The following is a 20666-nucleotide window of genomic DNA, read 5'->3' on the forward strand; positions in this document are numbered from 1 at the left end:
AATAATAATCATCTCACAAATCACTGTAACATTCCCTCCTTCAAAAGAGGATTTGATTCTTATACTTGGTTTTCTTCTAACCAAATTTAGCATAAACCTTGAGCTGACAGTGGGCAAGTTCAGACTACATAGGACTCTTCTTTCATATTTAAATACTGTTTATGAGGAATAATACATGCTATTAGAGAGATGGGAATTAGATTCCGTGATATGATGGGAAAGAAAAGCAATAAAAATGATAAATAAATTGGGAAAATGGAGCTATAAGAAAAGAGGAAGGAGAGTGGGAGGGTCCAGGTTAGTGAGAAAAATCACAAGATAAAAGTTTATCCATGACTTAAAAGTTATCAAGGCAATAGAAAGTTGTCAGCTAGACTGGAACTTGGCAAGGACTGAGGCAGCAAAGCTCAAGCATTGGAGAAATAGACTCCATCTGCAGCAAGTTCCATGATCAAATACTCATGCAGGTAGACTGATAAGCTCAAGTCACATGCGTTCTTGCTTATTTGGAAGGGGAATGGAACACTTAGCTTTGAACAAAAGGAGCCACAGAAATTAAAAGTCTGAACAGGAGGAGAATTAACTATTATTTTGACTATCGTAAATGTACATTTCTCAGTTCAAAGTTGTTTGATGTCCACAAGGTATTTGTGGGAGTCTGAAGAATACCTTGAAAGTATAATTAATTATACAAAACTACGGTATACATAGTAGATACTTTGTGGAGCTGACGTGTAAATTTAGACAGCGTGTCCACTTTTGCAACTTGTTTCAGTTGACAGTATGGGATGCTGTAATGTGATTCTTTTATAATCTTTACTCAAGTTAAAATTTATTTCAATGGCAAAATACCAAAAGGCAAAACACTGTGCATTTTTACCACAAATTTCTTGCACAAGGATAGCTCTAGATGGCATTAACTCTCGTTCAGTCACCTCACAGTACCTGCGTGGAGTGCAGTCCTCATGTGGAGGAATGATGACAACTTTCACAGTTACTGATGTTCTCAGGAGATCAATCATTTGCTCATGACTTAGAGTGGCCACAGCCACTTTGCAGATCTCCACTAGCCGACTGCCCTGTCGTAATCCTGCCTGCCAAGCATAGCCATAGGGCTCAACATCTGCCACAATGCCTTCATAGTTCACATGGAAACCAAGCTGCCCCAGTCCATTCCTACGTAAAGTCATCTCCGTGGTCTCACAGCCCTTTGTCACAAACTGAGAATTGAAATAAAGAGGAAAGTGTTTAGTGCAATGGATTACATTCTGAGAAGACTATAATTCTGAATTTTATAGGTACATTCCAAGATGGGGCATGGGGAAAGGAAACAAGCACTTTCTCTCAGGGAAAGTCCCCATTGCTGTGTATGATACCAGTTCAAACAAATCCTCTTTATTCAAGCTGGATATTTAAGATAGCATCTGATTACACAGAATTAACTAATGGTTTTATAGCTCTGCCTTAAAGTTCCACTTATTTCATAGGAAAATTAAAGGAATGTGCCAGTTCACAACAGGTAAGTGTGGAAGCTGCATAAGCACCTGTATTTCATTTTTTGTTTAAAATTTGACATTTTAAGCAAGTCTGTGGTTATTTCACAAAACTACAATTTCTCCATTATTTAAGTTCTGTAGTTTGATGGTGTGCAACTATCCAATTTACTGTAGGTGGAACTAGAACCTTATGCCACTCTCTTAACTGGAACAGGATGAATACACATTCTAAAGGCTTTGATCAATGGAATGAATCTCTCGTTCCTTCTTGTTCATTATACAATTGCTATTTTTGATGCAACGAAGAACAAAGCTGCTACATATACCAATTTCCTTCACAACAGCTGGAGAAATAGTGACAATTGACAGAGAATGCATTTAGACAGACAATAAAAATGCAATGAATTATTTTACTTTATTACCATTATTTGTATTGAGACAGAATTTAGGGGCCTCAGTCTAGATTGAGGCCTGATTTGCTTGGCACGGTCCAGACACACTACTGTCCAGCAACTCCTACTCCAATTAGTTTACAACTTCATCTGAGATTAATATAACATGGATATGACTGGGAAAGGAGCGAAAACAAGGGAAACAGATTGTGTAATTTGTCTAGTCAAATGATACTACAACTTGATGGTTCCTGAAGAAACCACATTTTTTCTAAAAATTTTTTTCAAACACTATCTGCTACTCATGACTGATGCAAAACAACCCACAATGGCTGGCTATTTATTGGTACATGCCAAAGTAAAAGTGGGGGGGAGGGAGGTCCACAGACAGAAAGAGAACACAGAAGTGGCCTTGTGGAAATAATTAATTAGCAAACATGGCTACTGCAAGCATTTCAATTCATTTGTTACCAAAGTCCAAATTTTAATTAAAAAAAATTCTAACCTCCAGCCTTTTCACAACCTCTTTGATATCGTCCAAGTTGTTGATAAAGCTCTCCACCGAAACACATTCACCTCTGTCATAGAAGAGTTTGATGCTTGTGTCCGTTGAAGTCCACCCTATCACATCTCTGCAGGAACAATTGAACACCACGCTTTTTGTATCCTGCTCTATGAGAACTACAAACTCATTAGATACACCCAGGAGACAGTCTATTTCCATACCCTGGCAATAATCTTTTGCATGGACACTCCACACAATGGCACCAGAACTATTGAGCTCCGCTCCTGCATAAGGTTTAGACTTTTCCTTCTTTTTAGAGGCAAGTGAAATGAAAGGAAACTTCCCAGATGGGTCAATTGGTGTATTGGTAACATTCTTTTCTGCTAGATCTTTCAAGTATTCTTGGCGAGTCCTGGTGGCCATGGCACGGAACTTCTCAGATTTATGAGCTGCATTCTCTGCATTAATCACTTTGGCCAGTAAGAAGTCCCTGAACACATTTGATTTAGGAAAGGTAACACCTTTTGGGATTGGTGGTCCAAAGGATGGTACATCTCTGGATCTTGTCACAGCAACACTGGAAAAAAATACAGAAATGAAGAAGTGATGAGTCAATATTTTAATTTCTCTTCAGTATTTTATGGAATCCAGAGAGATAGGCAAGCCCTTCTCTCAGGCCACCTTCTGATTTTCCAACAAACATACAATAGCAAAGGAAAGGACTGCTTGATTCACCTGCATATAACTCACCATTATTTTTTCACTTTGCTACTTTCTCAGAAGTTTTCTATAATCACTTATAACTTTGAATACTTTATTTGTGAGTGAAGGGAGTAGAAGTGAGAGATAAATAATCACTTATTCTTCTTAATGTTCTCAATTGCCATTTACTTCAGGTACAATACATGCAAAAATGTTAACACAAACTTGAAGATTTGGTTAATATATTGTAATACACATTAATAATAACAATTAAAATGTTAATAGCCATGTATTTTTGTAAGTCTCAAATAATTAAATTTATTGTAAATCAAAGCTGTTGGGGTTTTCTCTTAGTATGACATTCTCCAAGTGGTACATGGCTCACCTAGAAGATGAAGGTGAATAATTCTGGCTCCTGTACTTATTCTTTAATATTTATATAGGGCAGCACCTATGATTGTCCATAATAAGACTGATAATTCATTGTAAACCATTCCTGATTTTATTTTTACCAAAACTGACACACTTGATGTTTTCATTTAGATACTCTACCTTCAATTTTCTTTATTATGTATGAAACTGTGTGTATATAATATATATGTACATTCATCCATTGAAAGAACAATTTTAAAAATGTTGGTCTGCTTTCCTTAAGGCCAGAACTGCTCTGTGTTAGTAGGAAAAAAGCTTTCTTAACTATGGCGGGGGTGGGGGTGAGGGGGAGAAATCAAGGGAGAATGGGATACATGCCATTCTCTGATGGTCAGGAAAAGGTTTACAGAGCTGTGTTGCACCAAAGTAAAAAATATCCATAATGTATACCCCAGCTTCACCCTCGCTGCTATTTCCTTTCCTGCATTCCCATTACATAACCCCGAAACTTCTCCCTCCTTGCCACCTCATATGTTAATCTGTGTGCACACTCATGCACTTTGTATATATATTTCACTCTCGTCACCTTCCATTCAGTGCCTCTTATGCAACTGTTAATTCTAAATGTTAGTTTTGAAAAATTAACACTTACGTTTGCCATTATTCACAACTATCCTTACCAAAGACTGGTCCATAATACAGGGGTGGGCAATAATTATTGTTGAGAGGCCACTCCAAAGATTCTGGGAAGTGGTCAATGGCGCATTTTTCTATGGAGTGAATGTGGGGTCTGGGGTGGAAGCAGGGTGCAGAAGGATACTCAGGGTAGGGGACTAGCGTGTGGTGTCTGAGAGGGAGTTTGAGTGAAGGAGGGGGTTGTGACCTGGAGCAGCAGAGAATGAGGGTGCAAGGTCCCCCCATGGGAATGGGGTGGGGGGTAATAGGTGCAAGAAAGGATTCTGGCAAAGGAGAGGGATATAGGAGTGGGTGAGGGTCTGAGAGGGAGTTATGACCTGGGGTGGGGAGAGAAGGGTGCAGAAGGTTTGACTGGTGACCTGGGGCTGGGGATTGGAATGCTGTGTCCAGGAGGAGGTGCAGGAGATGATTCCAGCCTGGGGAGAGGCTAAGAGGGGGTGCAGGATCTGGGAGGAAGTTGGGTGCAGGAAAGCGTGAGGTGCCAGAGTAAGTAAGCAGCTCCCAGCAAGCAGCACTCTCAGAAGCTTCCCTGCCTGCTGCACCATATGGCTCTCCGCACTGCTGCAGGCCAGTGCAGTACACCAAGTCTTATTTGTGGGACTCAGGCTACAAGTCTCTGAGTTTAGGTGGCCTTCTTAAAATGACCGTAGTCTCCTGTTGATCCCTATGGGAATGAATCCAAGCTGCCTTCGGGGAAGACAATGGATCTCTGTTCTGTCAACAGGAGCTGGAGAACGAAGGTAGTGACCACATTAATTGAAAGCAGCTTGAGGTTTCAGTTCCATTGAGAGAAAGCGGTGGTAACCATTCTTGAGAGTTTTTCTGAAGGACAACATTAATCTTCAGCCTCTACTGAAGAAGAAACTCCAGAATTATAACAGAAAACTAAACACAATTATTAATCCTAAAAGCTTATTTTTGAAACTATGCTTAGAGATTCCCATCTCTGTTAAAAATGCGGAGTTGAACTAATTAGTGACCAGAAAAGAGACCCGACAAATAGTGTTACATTTCGGAAAGGGCCTATATTCAATTAATTTAACCTTAAACAAATAAAGGTTTTTACTTGCTAATTATCAGAAAATTCATTTGGTGTCCAAAAGAAAGTTCTGTAACTTTGGTGAGGATGCCATATATTCTTCATACATATAATACAGGCAGTCCCCGGGTTACGTACAAGATAGGAACTGTAGGTTTGTTCTTAAGTTGAATTTGTATGTAAGTCGGAACTGGCGTTCAGATTCAGCCGCTGTTGAAACTGACCAGCAGCGGCTGAATTGGACATGCCTGGGGCAGAGCAGCTGGGGTGCTGCTGGGTTGGTCAAGAAGCGCCGCACCTTGGTGCTTTGGGACCAACCTGGCAGCCTCTCAGCTGCTCTACCCCAGGCGTCGGCGAGAAAAAGCCTGGTCTGCTGGGGGGGCGGGGGCGTACTAGCTGCGCCGCCCCCCCCCCAGCAGACCAGGGAGACGCAGCGGCTGGACCGCTGAGACGTGCCGCGGTCCCGCCGCCCGCGTCCTCCACGGCTTTGCTCCGCGTCTCCCTGGTCTGCTGGGGGACCCCCCCACAGTAGACCAGGGAGACGCGAAGCAGCTTTTTTCGCCGCGGAGGACGCGGGCGGTGGGACAGCGGTGCGTCTGGGCGGTCCTGCCGCCTGCATCCTCTGTGGCGAGAAAAGCCCCGTTCGTATGTAGGTATCCGACGTAAGTCGGATCCTCGTTAACCCGGGGACTGCCTGTACCTGAATTCAACTTAACCTTAGCCATAGAATTGCAACCATTAAAAACAAAAGTAACCTGATTTCTATGTATTTGAAACCCTTCGTGCCCCCCCATCCTGTTTTTCTCTTTCCTCATCACATGTGTCTCTACTAAGATTTCAAGTCCTTCAGGGCAGGGACCATGTCTTCCCAATAAATAAATGTAATTTAATAATCAGGATCTGTCAATATTTTGAAACTACACCAAATAGCACAACTTGAAAAGTGCTGCAGTTGCAGAATGATTAATGCTGACTGATTTATGAGGAAAGAATTATGTATGGGCAATTCTGTATTTCAATTTATGGCACAAGCACCAGAGCATAGCAGGGGCACCCACAGAAAATTATATAAACTTGAAATTAAATAATGATTTGCATTCTAGACAAAAATTTCTGGTACACACATTTCCAAATGCCAGCTTCATCTTTTCTGCCTCAGTAACACATAAGTAATGAAAAGGATGAAAGGCTCAAATGAAACTAGCACCTATCTAGTTTTTTTAAAAACCAGATGACATACACAATCAACAAAAGGTATCTTTCTAGAAAAAAATGTATTAAAATGAGGAAGTGCACAAATATAGATAAAATGAAGCAAAATTAATATATATAAAACTCTGTCAGCATAATCAAGTAGGCAATGAAATACTCACTACAAAGAAACTTATTAAAACACATTTCTTTCCCCTTAAGGTTTTACATAAATTACTTGAATCAAAAGTGATCAAATATAGGCATTACAGGGCTAATAATGGAAACACCACATTTTTTTTCCTTTCTTCCCTATTATACAGAATAAATTCTCAATAATTTTTCAGTAAAACAATAGGTTTGGAAACTTGCTGAGAGTTTGGAAACATTCATGTAAACATCCAGGGGTCCACTGCCAAAAGATGAAAGCACTAGTGAGGCAGAGCAACTGACTGGCCACTTTGCTAAAAATGTCATATAGTTTTGAATATGGACCAGAGCCTCGTAAGGCCTAGCTGAAGAATCCCAAACATATTTCACACGATTCAACATAAATTTCTATCCTGACCACATTAACAAGGTCATTCAGTGAATTAACTTTCTGTGTCCAGAGCCTCATAATGCTGATACTCTAAAAAGAAAAATAAGATAAAATTACTCGTATACTAATTAACCTGATGGTTCATTTTGAATGTTCATTGGTGTCAAAGTCTCTGAGTAGGTTTCCCCTTCTGAGCCTGTCTTACCTACACTTGAAATTTCCCTCAAGCGCCTAGGTAGACACGACTTAGTCTTGTTGCCCTTTGTTCTATTTTCTAGGCAGCAAATAAAAGCTTGTTTGCCAAAGACCCTGGCTTTCCAGTCAGTCAGTCTGTGTCTCAGCATCACTGCATGCTAACTTAGTGTCTGCATTAGCTTCCTTTATGACCACTTCCTACTTCCCTTTCTCATCTTTTTAACCTCTCATGATTTTTGATCTCAGCTTTAGGAAGAGAAAAGCATCTTTATCTGGATCATGCTAATAAGACAGTTTCTTCCCCAAATTGATGGCTCAGCCACTCTTGACTTAATTACTTTGGAGCATGTAACTGAGAGATTAATTTCTCTCTGACATTGTTTTACCCTTAGTGGGTTCCCTAACAACCATCCTTTATAGCTTTCTTTGATTCAAATCTATGCATTCAGTCAGACAGCAATATAAAATTGAACAAGAAAATCAAGTCATACATAATATTTAGCGTTATGAAGCAATTTTAAAAATTGTGCAATTAATTGTGATCTTAAACAATAATAGAAAACCATTTATTTAAATTTTTAGGTCTACATATTCAATTATTTTTATTTCAGTTACAACACAGAATACAAAGTGTACAGTGCTCACTTTATATTTATTACTACAAAATATTTGCATTGTAAAAATAGTATTTTTGAATTCACCTAATACAAGTATTGTAGTGCAATCTCTTTATCATGAAAGTTTAACTTACAAATGAAGAATTATATAACAAAAAACTAACTGCATTCATACACAACACAATGTAAAACTAGAAAGTGCTCTCAGTCCTACTTCTGATACAGGCAATCACTCAGACAAACAAGTTAGTTTATATTTGCAGGAGATAATGCTGCCCTCTTTTTCTTTAAAATGTCATCTGAACATGAGAACAGGCATTTGTATGGCTTAGTTATAGCCATCATTAAAAGATATTTACATGTCTCTTCATGCTTCAAACCAGTGCCCTAACTAGCTAATTTTGTGCTGGAGGCAAGACTATAAAATTGCACCTCCCCTCATGTTTATATATTCATCGTAGTTATTTCGTAGAAAAAGGGAAAATACATAAATAACAATTAATTTTAGTTTACCAAAACTTCTTTTGCAAGAAGCCACAGTCACTGGCAAGCACAGAAATATTTGCATTTTATCATTTTACAGTGCAAATATTTGTAATAAAAATAAAAGCATACAGTGAGCATGGTTCATTTTACATTCTATGTTATATTTTAAATTGATATACTTTAAAATGTAGAAAAAAATCCAAAAATAGTTAATAAATTTCAATTGCAATTCTACTGTTTAACAGAGCGATTAAAATTGTGATTTAATGCAATAATCACACAAGTTTACTGCAATTAATCAACAGCCCTAATAATATTCCTAACAAACAATGATATTTTATGAGTTTGTTACAGTTGTTAGATATGGTAGATAGTTTTTGTTCTTATTCAACCTATCTCTCATATGACCGCTGATCTGAACCAGCAAAATATAATCAGAAAACAAGCATTCAAGATGTTAAAATCTCCATTTCTATGAAAACCAAGGAAAATTAAAGAACTCTCCCAAAACAGTGAGGCTGATACCGCTTTCGAAAAGTCATCTTTTATCATCAAGTTCACTTTTCAATCTCATTTTCTAACAACTCTTTGGAAGCAGTGATAACATATCAGAAATCACTCCACACGTGCTGCTCAAATGGTGCAGTCATTTGGCTTTCAGTCATCTCCAATAGTCCTGGAGAGTCGTTTTCTTAGCAGACAGGCTGTCTATGAGTTAAATACAACTGTTGCATATATGAAAAGCTGCTACAGGTTGTACCTCCATATACTAGGACTCTCTGGTCTAGCAGGATCACGGATGTCCCTGGACCACAAAGCCTAAAGGCAGAGAGGTCTGGCAGTGGGGCTCGGAGCACAGCATGGGGAGTTGGCAACCAGGCAGGTAGTCCCATGGCAGGGAGCTCTTGCCCTGGTGGCAGTGGGGCTGGCAGCAGGCATGGAACCCTGGAGATAGCGGGGCCAGCAGTGGCCACGGAGCTCCAGCCGTGGCAACCATGAAGCTCCAGCTCCAGCAACAGCAGGGCCAGTGGTGGCCAGGGAACTTGGGCCCCAAGAAGTCCAATCCAGGCCGGCAGAAGGGGGGGCTAGGGCTGAGGCTGGAGCCCAAAGACAGCAGGGCCAGACTTGGGTCAGAAGCATCCAGAAGCAGTAGGGGAGGTGATCTGGGAGGCCAATGGTAGGAGACCACTTATGGTCCAGCAAATCCCCTTGTTTGTGTCTAGTAAAGTCCCAAGAGCACCAGACCACGGAGGTCCAATGTGTAGCCACATTTTGCAGGTTTAAGAATTTAATTTTGGCTATATGGCTATCAATGCAACTAGTTTAGAAGTTGAATACCAATGATATTGGAGTTAATACTTTAATAGATTGTTTACCCTTGGAGAGAGAGAAATACTTTGCAATATGGTGCCCAATTCTGCTCCTTTCATATGATGTTTAATGCAAGACATAGAACAATCTTACACTATTTGCTTTCAGTCTCTCTCAGAATTTATGAACCTATGATATTGTTCCAATCCAGTGTAGAAAAAGTCTAACTTACTCAGATTTCCTATTAAAGCTTTTCAGAACTGAATTGTATAAATCTGTATCAAGTATTTATCCCGTGAAAATCCATTGATGAAGGATTTTAAGGCCATGCAAGGCACATGACACACACAAAGGTCCTGATCATGCACATTATCATACATGGGAAGTCTCCTGTATCTGTGTAGAGGTATAACTGAAACCAAGTGGTTTTGCTACTTTTTAATAAAAAACTACATTTCTGTACAGAAACGAATTGTGTAATAAAAATATTGTTTCAGGCAGAAAATGTAACTCTGTTTCTTCTTTCTGCAAAGCTAACTATACTTCTTTAATAGCTTCACTAAAATGGCAGCACAAACTCAGATTAATGAGTCTTTTCCACAAAAAGCAGTGAATCCTTTATGAATTAACAAAAAAATAATACATTTTCCATTTAGTTTACAACTATTAAGAATATCATAAAATGATATATAAATTAGTTACCTAATCTTGAAAAATGTAACATAAAATCCACTTTCAATACAAAAGTTTAATGAGCATAAATACATTAATGAAATTAGCACTCTGTCAATCAATTTTTAATTGGGAAGATTCAGATATTTTTCAAAATAGGTAACAGCTTAATTTACCTACTACAGTTTTATATAAGGATCCCAGAGAACTCAGTACCTAATCAGTAACAAAACAAGTCTTATTTTATATGTCCCAAAGCACCTATTTAGGCACTATTCTTTGCAGCTTGTTTCCTGAATATGTCTATATACCCACCAGTACCCATTCTAGTTTGTGATTTTAATAATGTTCTCTACCTTACAACACCCAGAAAACTGTCTTCTTAAAGGCAGCAATAAAATGTATTTAAGAATGCAAAAATATTCTAAGCTTCTGTGGGGTTTTTTTGCTGTTAACCTGGCAATAGCTACCTGTAACAGATGTTATCAGTGCAGGGGTTGTGCACTCTTACAATGACAAAGACGTGCTGGAAGTGAGAGCGAATGTTCTTTGGGCTGAATGGTTGTGCTCCAGTTTCCTGGAAAACAATCGTCACAATATCGTTTCCAATATGTCGTTTTCTCAGGAGCTAAAAAAAATTAATGACGACAACAGAAATCTTAGCGAATAGGTTAAAATGCACCAATCTTTTCATTTTTTTATTTTTCATGTAATTATATTTTTAAATGTCATTACTAATTATGGGGTATTTTTGTGTAAGTCACATAGCAATTGCCAACATTTTATTCTACAAGGCAATGGAGACATTAATAAACAGAATATCTGAGGACTTCAAAGAGGATCTTGCCAATATCTGACATATTAAGACAAAATGCTAGCATCTTGCAATTTCTGTTTCCATAACAATTTTAATTCTATTTTAAACCCAAAGAAAGAACTACATATGGGGAAGACTAAGTGATTTGAAAATCAAATACATTGTAACACACGGTATGTTACAGTTTAGATTTTCTAGTTGTTTCTGTGCAAGTTCTAACAATTTGAGCTGGCAATTAGAGGTTGAAAAACACTCCTATACATATAATTAAGTAGGTTAACATTTCTTGTTTAAACCGGTAGTGCAAGTTACTGTTAATTTTTCAAAGGTATGTTTCTTTTTAAATGCAACATTACAGTCTACACATTTTTTTCTTCTGCATAAACAACAGCAACAAGAGTGCTGGCGAGCAGACAACAATAACAAAAATTCATGTTAACCGTGATCTTACATTAACAAAAAGGTTTCAGTTTTTGTTTATGAAATAAATACGCCAAGTTCCCTTATTCACAGAAAAGCAGCCACTTCTGGACTGAAATGTAGTTATTCCATAGTGCACAGCAACATTACAGAGTACTTTAGGAAAAAGAAGAGATTATTAAATGTATTCAGTTGAAAACATATAGATAGGAGGAATTTATGTAGGTAGAATGTGACTGAGTTTGAAATTGTCCAGGATACCTGAGTGAACATCTCTGTTCTTATAAAAGATACCAAACATGCTTTAATGACTGTAAGACCTTGATTTTGTGTTTCAGCCTCAGGACAGAAACTCAAATAGTACACTACGTCTCCCCTTCCTCACCCCCGCAAATACCACAAAAGGCACTGTTTTAACTCTGTCTTTAAGGAGAAAATGCCAACTACAGCATGGTCAAAATAACTTTCTGCAACCACACACACACACACACTCTAACAGGGGTTGACAAACCGCTGTTTCTACTTGCCCATGGCGAGTAGATTTCAGCTGGTTGCTCCGTGCGCCCCATTCACCAGTGCTGAGCTCATGAGCAGTGCCGGTCTGGCACATGCATGATGCGGGGCTGGCAAGTAGCTCTCGCCACAGTTTGTCAAGCCCTGTGTGCTTATATATATATATATATATAAATAAAAATTTCACAGCCAACTTGTGCCACAACAAGTGTTTTTCTGTATATGAAAGCCATTAAGAGGTAGCAAGCAGGGCAATTCTCTAGGGCTCATGCCACAGGGGTCCCTGTAAAGCTAAGTTATTCAGGTTTTGGCTTCAGCCCTGGGTATCTGGCTCAGGATCCCAGGCTTCAGCTCCATGTGCTGGTGCTTTGGCTTTTTCCCCTGGGACCCAGCAAGTCTAATGCCAGGCCTGCTTCGCACCCCCTTCAAACCTGTTCCTCGCCCCCTAGCGGGCAGGAGTGGGGAGGGAGAAGGCAGACACCTGTTTGAGAACCACCGTGAGAGAACCCTCTGGGAAACTGTATGATATAGGGATGTAAAATCCCATTTAATCTGTTAATCAGTTAAATGTTATGTTTAACTAGATAACCGCCTAAACAGGAATGGACAGGGGATGCTCCAGCCATGCTGGTCTGTGGTCATGGGCTTCTCTGGCCAGGCTAGACTGCCCCCTAGCTGCAGCACAGTGGGCTGTTCTGGCCAGGACAGACCCACTGCGGGAGCATGGCACGGTGGGCCTGCCGCCCTACTGTGGGCATGGAGCTGCTCTAGAGTGGCTGGGTCTGCTGCACGCGGGGGGAAGGGGAGGGGAGACTGTTTTGGCCTGGCCCGCTACAGGAGGGGGTTCAGGTTGGCCTGCTGCAGGTGGGGGGTGGGGGTTTCAGCCCAGCCAGGCCCACTGGTTGACCATAACTGGTAAGCATCACCTGATAGGGTGATGATCAGTGTTCCCTCTAAGCTGTAGGGCAGCACAGCTTTACAGGTGATTAATCAGCCCCACCCAGCCAGTCAGTTCCTTACAGGGAGCCCTGAGCCTCTGACTGGGCAGGGCTAATTAATCACCTGTAAAGTTATGCTGCCATACAGCTTAGAGGGAACAGTGGTGATGATTATTGATTAACCATTCATATTCCTAATATAAATATATGTCTTACACCTAACTAAAATTCCCACTGAACTTTAAATAATTTTTCCATATCTTGTTATAAATAATGGCTTCTTAATGGCTTGCCCCCTTTCCCCCAGCAGCTGTGGGGAGAATGCGGGGCTTGGCAAGGCCTCAGCCTGCCCTTGGCAGCTGGGAGGAGACAGCCAGGGCTGGCATGGGGAGAACGGGAACGAAGTAGAGCCCGGGCTGGTGCCATCAGTGGTGTGGAAGCTGGGGCTGGGATGGCCTCTGCCCAGCAGCGGGGATGGGGTAGGCCAAGGCTGCCATGCCTCACCCTCGCCCTCCTGGGCAGCCGGGGTAGAGCCGGGCTGCCTACCCCCAGAAAGATGGGGGTTGGCAAGCACAGCAAGCAGGAAGCACAGCCCCCTAGTATTTATTTATTGTAAAGTGCACTAGGATCTCTTCTCATTTTCTATATCTTATTAATATCATTGTACAATGTTCTCGCTTCTTGAAAACATCAAATATCAACCAGTGCTAAAATATACTGAAAAACCATTTTTTCACAGGACTTTCTTTTCTGCCTATTCAGAACCTACAATGACCTACATAAGCCTGTTTGCTGAGCATGCTGTGACAGAATTAGCCAGTTTCATTCTTGATATAGATGTAATTCCCCGATAAATATCGTTTATTTCTGTGTTGTTCAGATGCTGGGAAATTATTCTTAACAGGCTGCATATACTGGTTGTCAAATATGTTTGCCAATCAGCCAACATAATTATTTACTATTTTAAGTATGAGATTATTTACAAAACTAACCATTGACCTACAATTTTTCCTGTTTATTTATCCTCTTTTAGATCATTTATTTAATACTTTAACAAAGTTAAGCGCTTCCTGCCACTAGTATATGTAAGAATTACCTGACAGTATAATTACTTTATGAGGTGGGGGACAAAGGAATTCTAAATGGTCAAAGCCCATCCTACCTGTTGCTTGTTGTTCGGAGTGTATGGCAGCATGGTGGAAACATGGAACATGATCTCATAGTCCTTGTAAGTTGTATAGAGAGAATGAGTTCCTGTTGAATCAGCTGCAATTAAAAAATAATAAAGTGAAGAAAAAAACAAATCACGCTATTAAGTCCTTAAAAATACTTTAAAAACAAGATTGCCATGAAAAACTCACTCACCCGGGCACAAAACCCACTTTTCATTCATCTTCAGTTTAATAACAGTGATAATAATGAAAAACCTAACCATAATTTACTCACTTGCCAAAACTGTTCATCCTGAAGGCAAGTATAAATGTACAATGGTATTTTAATTCAATATATTAGAAAGAACCTGTAAGAAGTAAGGAAATTATGAAATTAAAAATCCTGAACATCCTGAACTCAATCTAATTGAGTCCAGTATTGTAGGAAACACCATGGGAAACTTTTAAGAGTACCACATATATATGTATGAAATATATGTTAATGTAATATGTAATGTACAACTAAGCTAAGTAATAGCTTTCTAACGATGCCTGATAGCTTTACCATATGGACCAATATGGTACTTGCACGGGTCAGTTAGTGGTTTCTAGTTTAATGTCCTTATTTGTACACTTCACCTTATTAAAGGTATAAATGAATGGGAAAATACCGTAATAACAGAAAGTGTCTAACTATGACTAAAGCAAAGTACTATGACAAAATGACCAGTTTTCAACATGGCAAAAAGTTGAACATTGGAGTGTTTTTATAAGAAAAAGTGTTCTTTAACATGGATACTAATGACGTTGGGAAAAAATGGGTGAAGACTGTGATGGCAAAACATGCAGTAGCCACAAAAACTTTTAGGTCAATGATGCATAAACAGACCTATTCTTCAAAGGGATTTAAAGCAAGATGATGGACAGCATTGATGGCAGATGAAACCCAGCGTAGACACACTTAACATAAAGCATATGAAGTAAGGAATTCAAAGAGATCATTTAAAATATCATGTAGAATAGTGATAGAAATGTAGCCGTGTTAGTCTGGGGTAGTTGAAGCAAAATGCAGGACAATGTAGCACTTTAAAGACTAACAAGATGGTTTATTAGATGATGATCTTTCGTGGGCCAGACCCACTTCCTCAGATCCTGGCCCACGAAAGCTCATCATCTAATAAACCATCTTGTTAGTCTTTAAAGTGCTACATTGTCCTGCATTTTATTTAAAATATCAATGCATGATGCAAGTTTCTACATTACTAATCAGAAAAAAAAACTCATTGAAAAACTCTGTTCAATGGAGAGTGGCAGTCAAAAAAAAGCAAACATGATGTTAGCATGCTTATGGATCAGGAGGAAAAATAATCATAAAAAAAATATTATAATGGCATTCTATTAACCAAAAGTACTTTCCCACCTGCAATACCTTGTGCTCGCCATCTTACCTCAAAAGAGGTAGAGCAGATGTGGAAAGGATGCAGAGACGGATGACAAAAATGATTAGAATGGAAAGAAAGACTTCTGTATGGAGAAAGATTTGTACAGTTGTGACCTTGTAGTTTAGAAAAGAGAAAAATAAGATGGGATATGAATGAACTGAGCAAGTACTGACTGATCAAAAACAGGTAAATTAGGGACTTCTAATTTCTCCCCTCTCAATAAAAACAAGATGGCATTGTATTAAAAAACAACACATTTCAAACTGAAATAAGAAAATATATTTTATATACCATGTAATTAATGTGTGGAACTCATTTCCACAAGTCTATGATTTTAATATTTTTTCAGAATTGTCAGTGAGCCAGCAAAATCTGTTATTAGCACTGCTCTAATGAATATATCCTTAAACTGTGTCATCTAGAGAACTCACTTTTGTCCTTACTCATATGTCTTCTCTCCTAATAGTCCACAATGCTTTTCACCAAAGAACAAAACCAGCCATTTTATGGAAGTGGCAGACTGTTGACTGCAGAATAAGTAAGTGTAATTCCAGAAAAAGCCAATGATTAGGGATTAGGATGTTTTTCACAGATTCATAGATTGTAAGACAGAAGGAGCCATTGTAACCATCTAATCGGATATCTTGTATAAAAAAGTTCACAGGACTTCCCCAAATTGACTCCTGTTTAAATCAGAATGTATCTTTTAGATAAACATCCAGTCTTGAAACAAAAATTGCCAGTGATGGAGAATTCATCAGTACTCTTAATAAGAAGTTCCAGTGGTAAAATACCCTGTTAATAATGTGCACCGTATTTCTAGACAACTAGTCTAGTTTCAACTTCCAGTCACTGGATTTTGTTCTACTTTTGGCTGCTAGATTAAAGAGCCCTCTATTATCAATTTTCTGTTCCCAGATAGGTACTTACAGACTGTGATCAAGTCATCCCTTAATTTTTAGCTAGACTGAATGCATTGTGAATTTCTTTATAAATCTTATAGTCCAATAGCTTAAGCATTCTTATCACTCTTCTTTGAAGTCTTCCCAACTTATCAACATTCTTCTTGAACAGCTGACACCAGAACTGGACACAGTATTTTTCAGAAGTAGCTGTACCAGTTCCAAATAATAAATATAGATAACCTTCCTACTCATGATTTTGCTCAATATACATTCAAGGATCACATTAGCCTTTCTGGCCACATCACCACATTGGGAGTTCATGATCAGATGATTATGCACCATTACACCCCAAGTCTTTTTCAGTCTCTCTGCTTCCCAGGTTAGAGCACTATAAGTCTGGCCAAAATTAATTCTTCTTAGATAGATGATTTTACATTTGATCTTATTAAAATGAAAATTATTTGTTTGTACCTAAGCTTACCAATTGATCCAGATTGCTATTATTTAATCACTCGCCCATTCTTTGCATCCTCTGCAAACTTATTAATTGTTTTATGTTTTTCTTCCAGGTCATTGAAAAAAATAATTAATATTGCTTGCAAATATCTAATTGCTTCATGCAGAATTTGAAGAGCCTGTAATTCTTATTAATTTTGCATTTTAAAGATTACCCTTTTGGGATTTGAGGCATGTGAATTTTTCTTTTCTGAACAATAGAAATATTAGCCCAGTTCAAAGTGAAAAAGAAAAAACCCACATCATCACTAGGGAAAGATCAATTCCTCACCCATGCACTTAAAAACTATAAATGCTGACTCCTCCCATCCCTAGGTTCTTAAGGGTTCTCCCATATGACCTGTCTCAGATAACAGTAGGAAAACTAGGTTACATGACTCTGTCTTGATAAGAGGTGAGTACAGAAAATTCTAAGGAAGTTTCATACATTCAATATTGACATTCTTTACTGGTTGCAGCAAATAGACTTTTGAAATAATACTTGAGAAGCTGCATAATATCAGTTCTTGCTCTCACTTGCCTGTAGTTATAATACTAGTGACTGCAGAACCATGGCAACAGAAGATTTTTGCTGAGCTGAAGTTTATAAATGTTTTTCTATTTTCATGACTCAATTCCTTATTTAATTTCCTGTACTGCAAGGAGCAAGATAAGGATAGACTTCAATACAAATGGGTTAATCTCAATGTTCAAAGATGTCAGAGTTTTTTAAAAGATTTTAAAATGGAAGAAATGCATACAGACACTGTGTGGACTGTCTGATAAAAGCAGAGCTCACTATCTGTATTATTCTCCATTCACACAAAAGGCACACTATTTCTTTTACAAATAGTGCCACATAAATCAAGATTGTCATTCCAGTGCATTTTTGAGACAATACATTTTGTGGTATAGTTGTCAAAAAGAGTTTAATTTACATAGGCCAATTCAACAGAGGTCACTAAGACGACGAGAATAAATTTAGCAGTAAGGGACAGGACAAAAAGACCTAGAGGAAGCAGCTACCCAAGTTGGACACAGCATAAAAGTAATAGGTCAATTTACTAGCCAAGATTATGAACTTGAGCCTGAAAAGCTATTTCAGCATATTTTTTGTTTGGCAGTAACAGATCATTAAGATTAAAATTTTAAATTAACCTCAATGCAATTAATGTAATGTAGTTCACTGCACTGTTAAACTGAAATTGATTCTATAGGCTACTCATTTTTTTACCTTGAATTTTTGGAACATCTTTGGACCAGAGTTTTGGTTCAATGTAAAAGTGAAACTGTGTGTTGTGGACATGGTTCAATGTACATGTTTGCTTTGTTTTTATCCATCCTTTGATAATGAACAGATGTTTGCAGCCTCTCTCCGAGATACGAAAGAGTTACGGACCAAACACTTGGCCATAACTCGATCTGTTCGTAACTCGGATCCCACTGAATTACACGCGACCATGCTGTTTGTAAGAGCGGGTCACGTTCGTAACTCGGGGACTGCCTTTACGACTGCTCCATGGGAGCTTTGGTCGTAAGTTCGAACAGTTTAACTCGACCGTTCGCAACTCAGGGAGCGGCTGTATAGCCAGGAATGCAATTTTTGAAGAAGGATGTTCAGTAACTGACAATCCTCTAATAAGATACACTTTTTAGTCTAAAAAATAAGCAGGATGCCTTACTCTTGGTGTCCAGCTGAGCACGGTACTTTTCAAATCCTTTGAGTCGAACTCGTTCTCCCAAGAGCTGAAGAAACTCTTCAAAGGCTGGCCCTGCTGACTCATTGTTGTACATTTCCTCTTCGGTGCTCTGTCCAGCTTTACAATACATGATCCCCACCTTCAGCTGATAGCTTAACTACAAACAGAAATACAGATCCAAGATTTTTATCCAGTTATATAGCATTTATTCTGCCTAATTTTCTGAAGTGGGTTGAACCCACGAAAGCTCATGATACCATCTATATGTTTCGTTAGTCTTTAAGGTGCTGCTAGTCTATTCATTGTTTAAGTTTTTCCAGTTACAGACTAACTTGGCTACCCCTCTGAAGCTTTCAATCATTTAGTTAGTCTGCAGTTTACAGACTCAAAACAAACTTGCAGATGTCCCTGTTGTCTTCTACTATCTTTGCCGCAATGATGATGAACATTCTGATTCATAGATTCTAAAACCAAAAGGAACCACTGTGATTATCCAGCATGGCCTGCTGCATAACACAAGTCATAGAACTTTGCAAAAATAATTCCTAAATCATCTCTTTTAGAAAAACAGCCAACCTCGATTTAAAAATTGCCAGTGATATAGAATCTACCCCGACTCTTGGTACATTGCTCCAATGGATCATTTCTCCCACTGTTAATAAAAATGAAGGGCTGCAAAAGCCCAAGATTGAACCAGGTACATTTAGATGACTAGGCACATTTCTCCTGAAGATCTCAAATTGCTTTCCAAAGGTCAGTAAACATTATTCACCTAATTTGCAGATGAGGAAACAGACACAGGAGGACTGAATGACTGGAGTCCACACAAAGTCTATGCCAGGGGAGTCCAAACTTTTTTCAAAGAGGGCCAGATTTGATGAAGTGAACATGCGTGAGGGCCGACCATTTTGCCTGACATTCTTTGAACCATTAAAATTAAATGCAAATTAACTATTTTATGTAAAGTTTATTGCAAACGGCATACTTTTCATTTCGTCACATGGATGACAAATCTAAACAGGTGTTAAACCACTCTGCCTTTCATATCTGAAGGCCAGATGAAAAAAAAATCCAGGAAGCTGAAATATATGTCAGGAACATTGTAAAGTACATTACATATTATTGGTAATAAAGGTTGTCTGTCAACTTTTAAGTTAAAAAAATATGAACAGGAACATAACACCAAGTATACATGTTGTGTCCAAACATATTTATAACTGATTTAGACCAACTGACATTAACTGAGATTTTACAATGTATTCATCTCAATAGATATGGATTCGTTGGGGGCCATAAAAGATAGATATTGCCAAATTACCTGGGGGGCCGTATTAAACCGGAACATGGGCCGCAATTGGCCCCCGGGCCGGACTTTGGACATGCCTGGTCTATGCAGAGGCATGATTGGAACCAGACTACTGACTCCCAGCCTTGCGCGCTATTAATGAGATGACACTGCTTCATTATATTGTATAATACAGCTCATATCTTTTCTTAGCACTGTTGTGAATATTAAAAAGAATAGCACGTTTCCTTTAGCTAGAGGAAACATCAGAGGATGCATAAAATTTGACTGGACGATACCAGTGTGCCACAGTAGGAAGGGTCATTTGCTGTAGAAGAGCAAGAACTAATTTTCAAACAGGCAGCAAAACAATTACACAAAGAAAACTATTTTTTAAAACAGTTTTATTTCTTTTAACAGACACTGTCAATTATTTTAAGCTATTATTTACCAGTTTAGACGTTTGAACATGAATTTCTCTCTTGCCATTTTTGTTTCTTTTTTTTCCATTTAACAACTGGGATTTTTCTCATATGCTTCTAATAAAGCTAAAATTAAATATTAAACTTTGTCTGTATTCTATCATCAATGTCCAAATTCTCAGAGTTCATATTTTTGGCAAAAATGTTAGCAATCAGACACACAATTTAAACAAAAATAATATTTATACTTATATAAATACCAGATTCTAATGGCTACCAGTAAGATAATGGAGGCTGATTTTTGGATCAATGCTACTATACTGTGTTGTGTTAGAATAAAAACATCAGAACTAACACTTGTAA

At 38.6% G+C, this 20666-nt stretch overlaps 1 protein-coding gene across 17 annotated transcripts in view; it reads right to left on the reverse strand.

The window, feature by feature from the left end:
* SIPA1L1 (signal induced proliferation associated 1 like 1) overlaps positions 1-20666 on the reverse strand; it is a 350322-nt gene that overhangs the window by 89588 nt on the left and 240068 nt on the right. For all 17 annotated transcript variants that reach the window (XM_075927311.1, XM_075927307.1, XM_075927300.1 and 14 more), the window contains 5 exons: positions 18579-18753; positions 14066-14169; positions 10686-10843; positions 2394-2970; positions 946-1220 (listed from right to left, as the gene is read on the reverse strand). In XM_075927311.1, the coding sequence (XP_075783426.1) occupies positions 946-1220; positions 2394-2970; positions 10686-10843; positions 14066-14169; positions 18579-18753 (1289 nt within the window). The remainder of the gene's footprint in view (positions 1-945; positions 1221-2393; positions 2971-10685; positions 10844-14065; positions 14170-18578; positions 18754-20666) is intronic.

This window comes from Pelodiscus sinensis, chromosome 4, assembly GCF_049634645.1.
Source record: "Pelodiscus sinensis isolate JC-2024 chromosome 4, ASM4963464v1, whole genome shotgun sequence".
Taxonomy (NCBI): Eukaryota; Metazoa; Chordata; order Testudines; family Trionychidae; genus Pelodiscus; species Pelodiscus sinensis.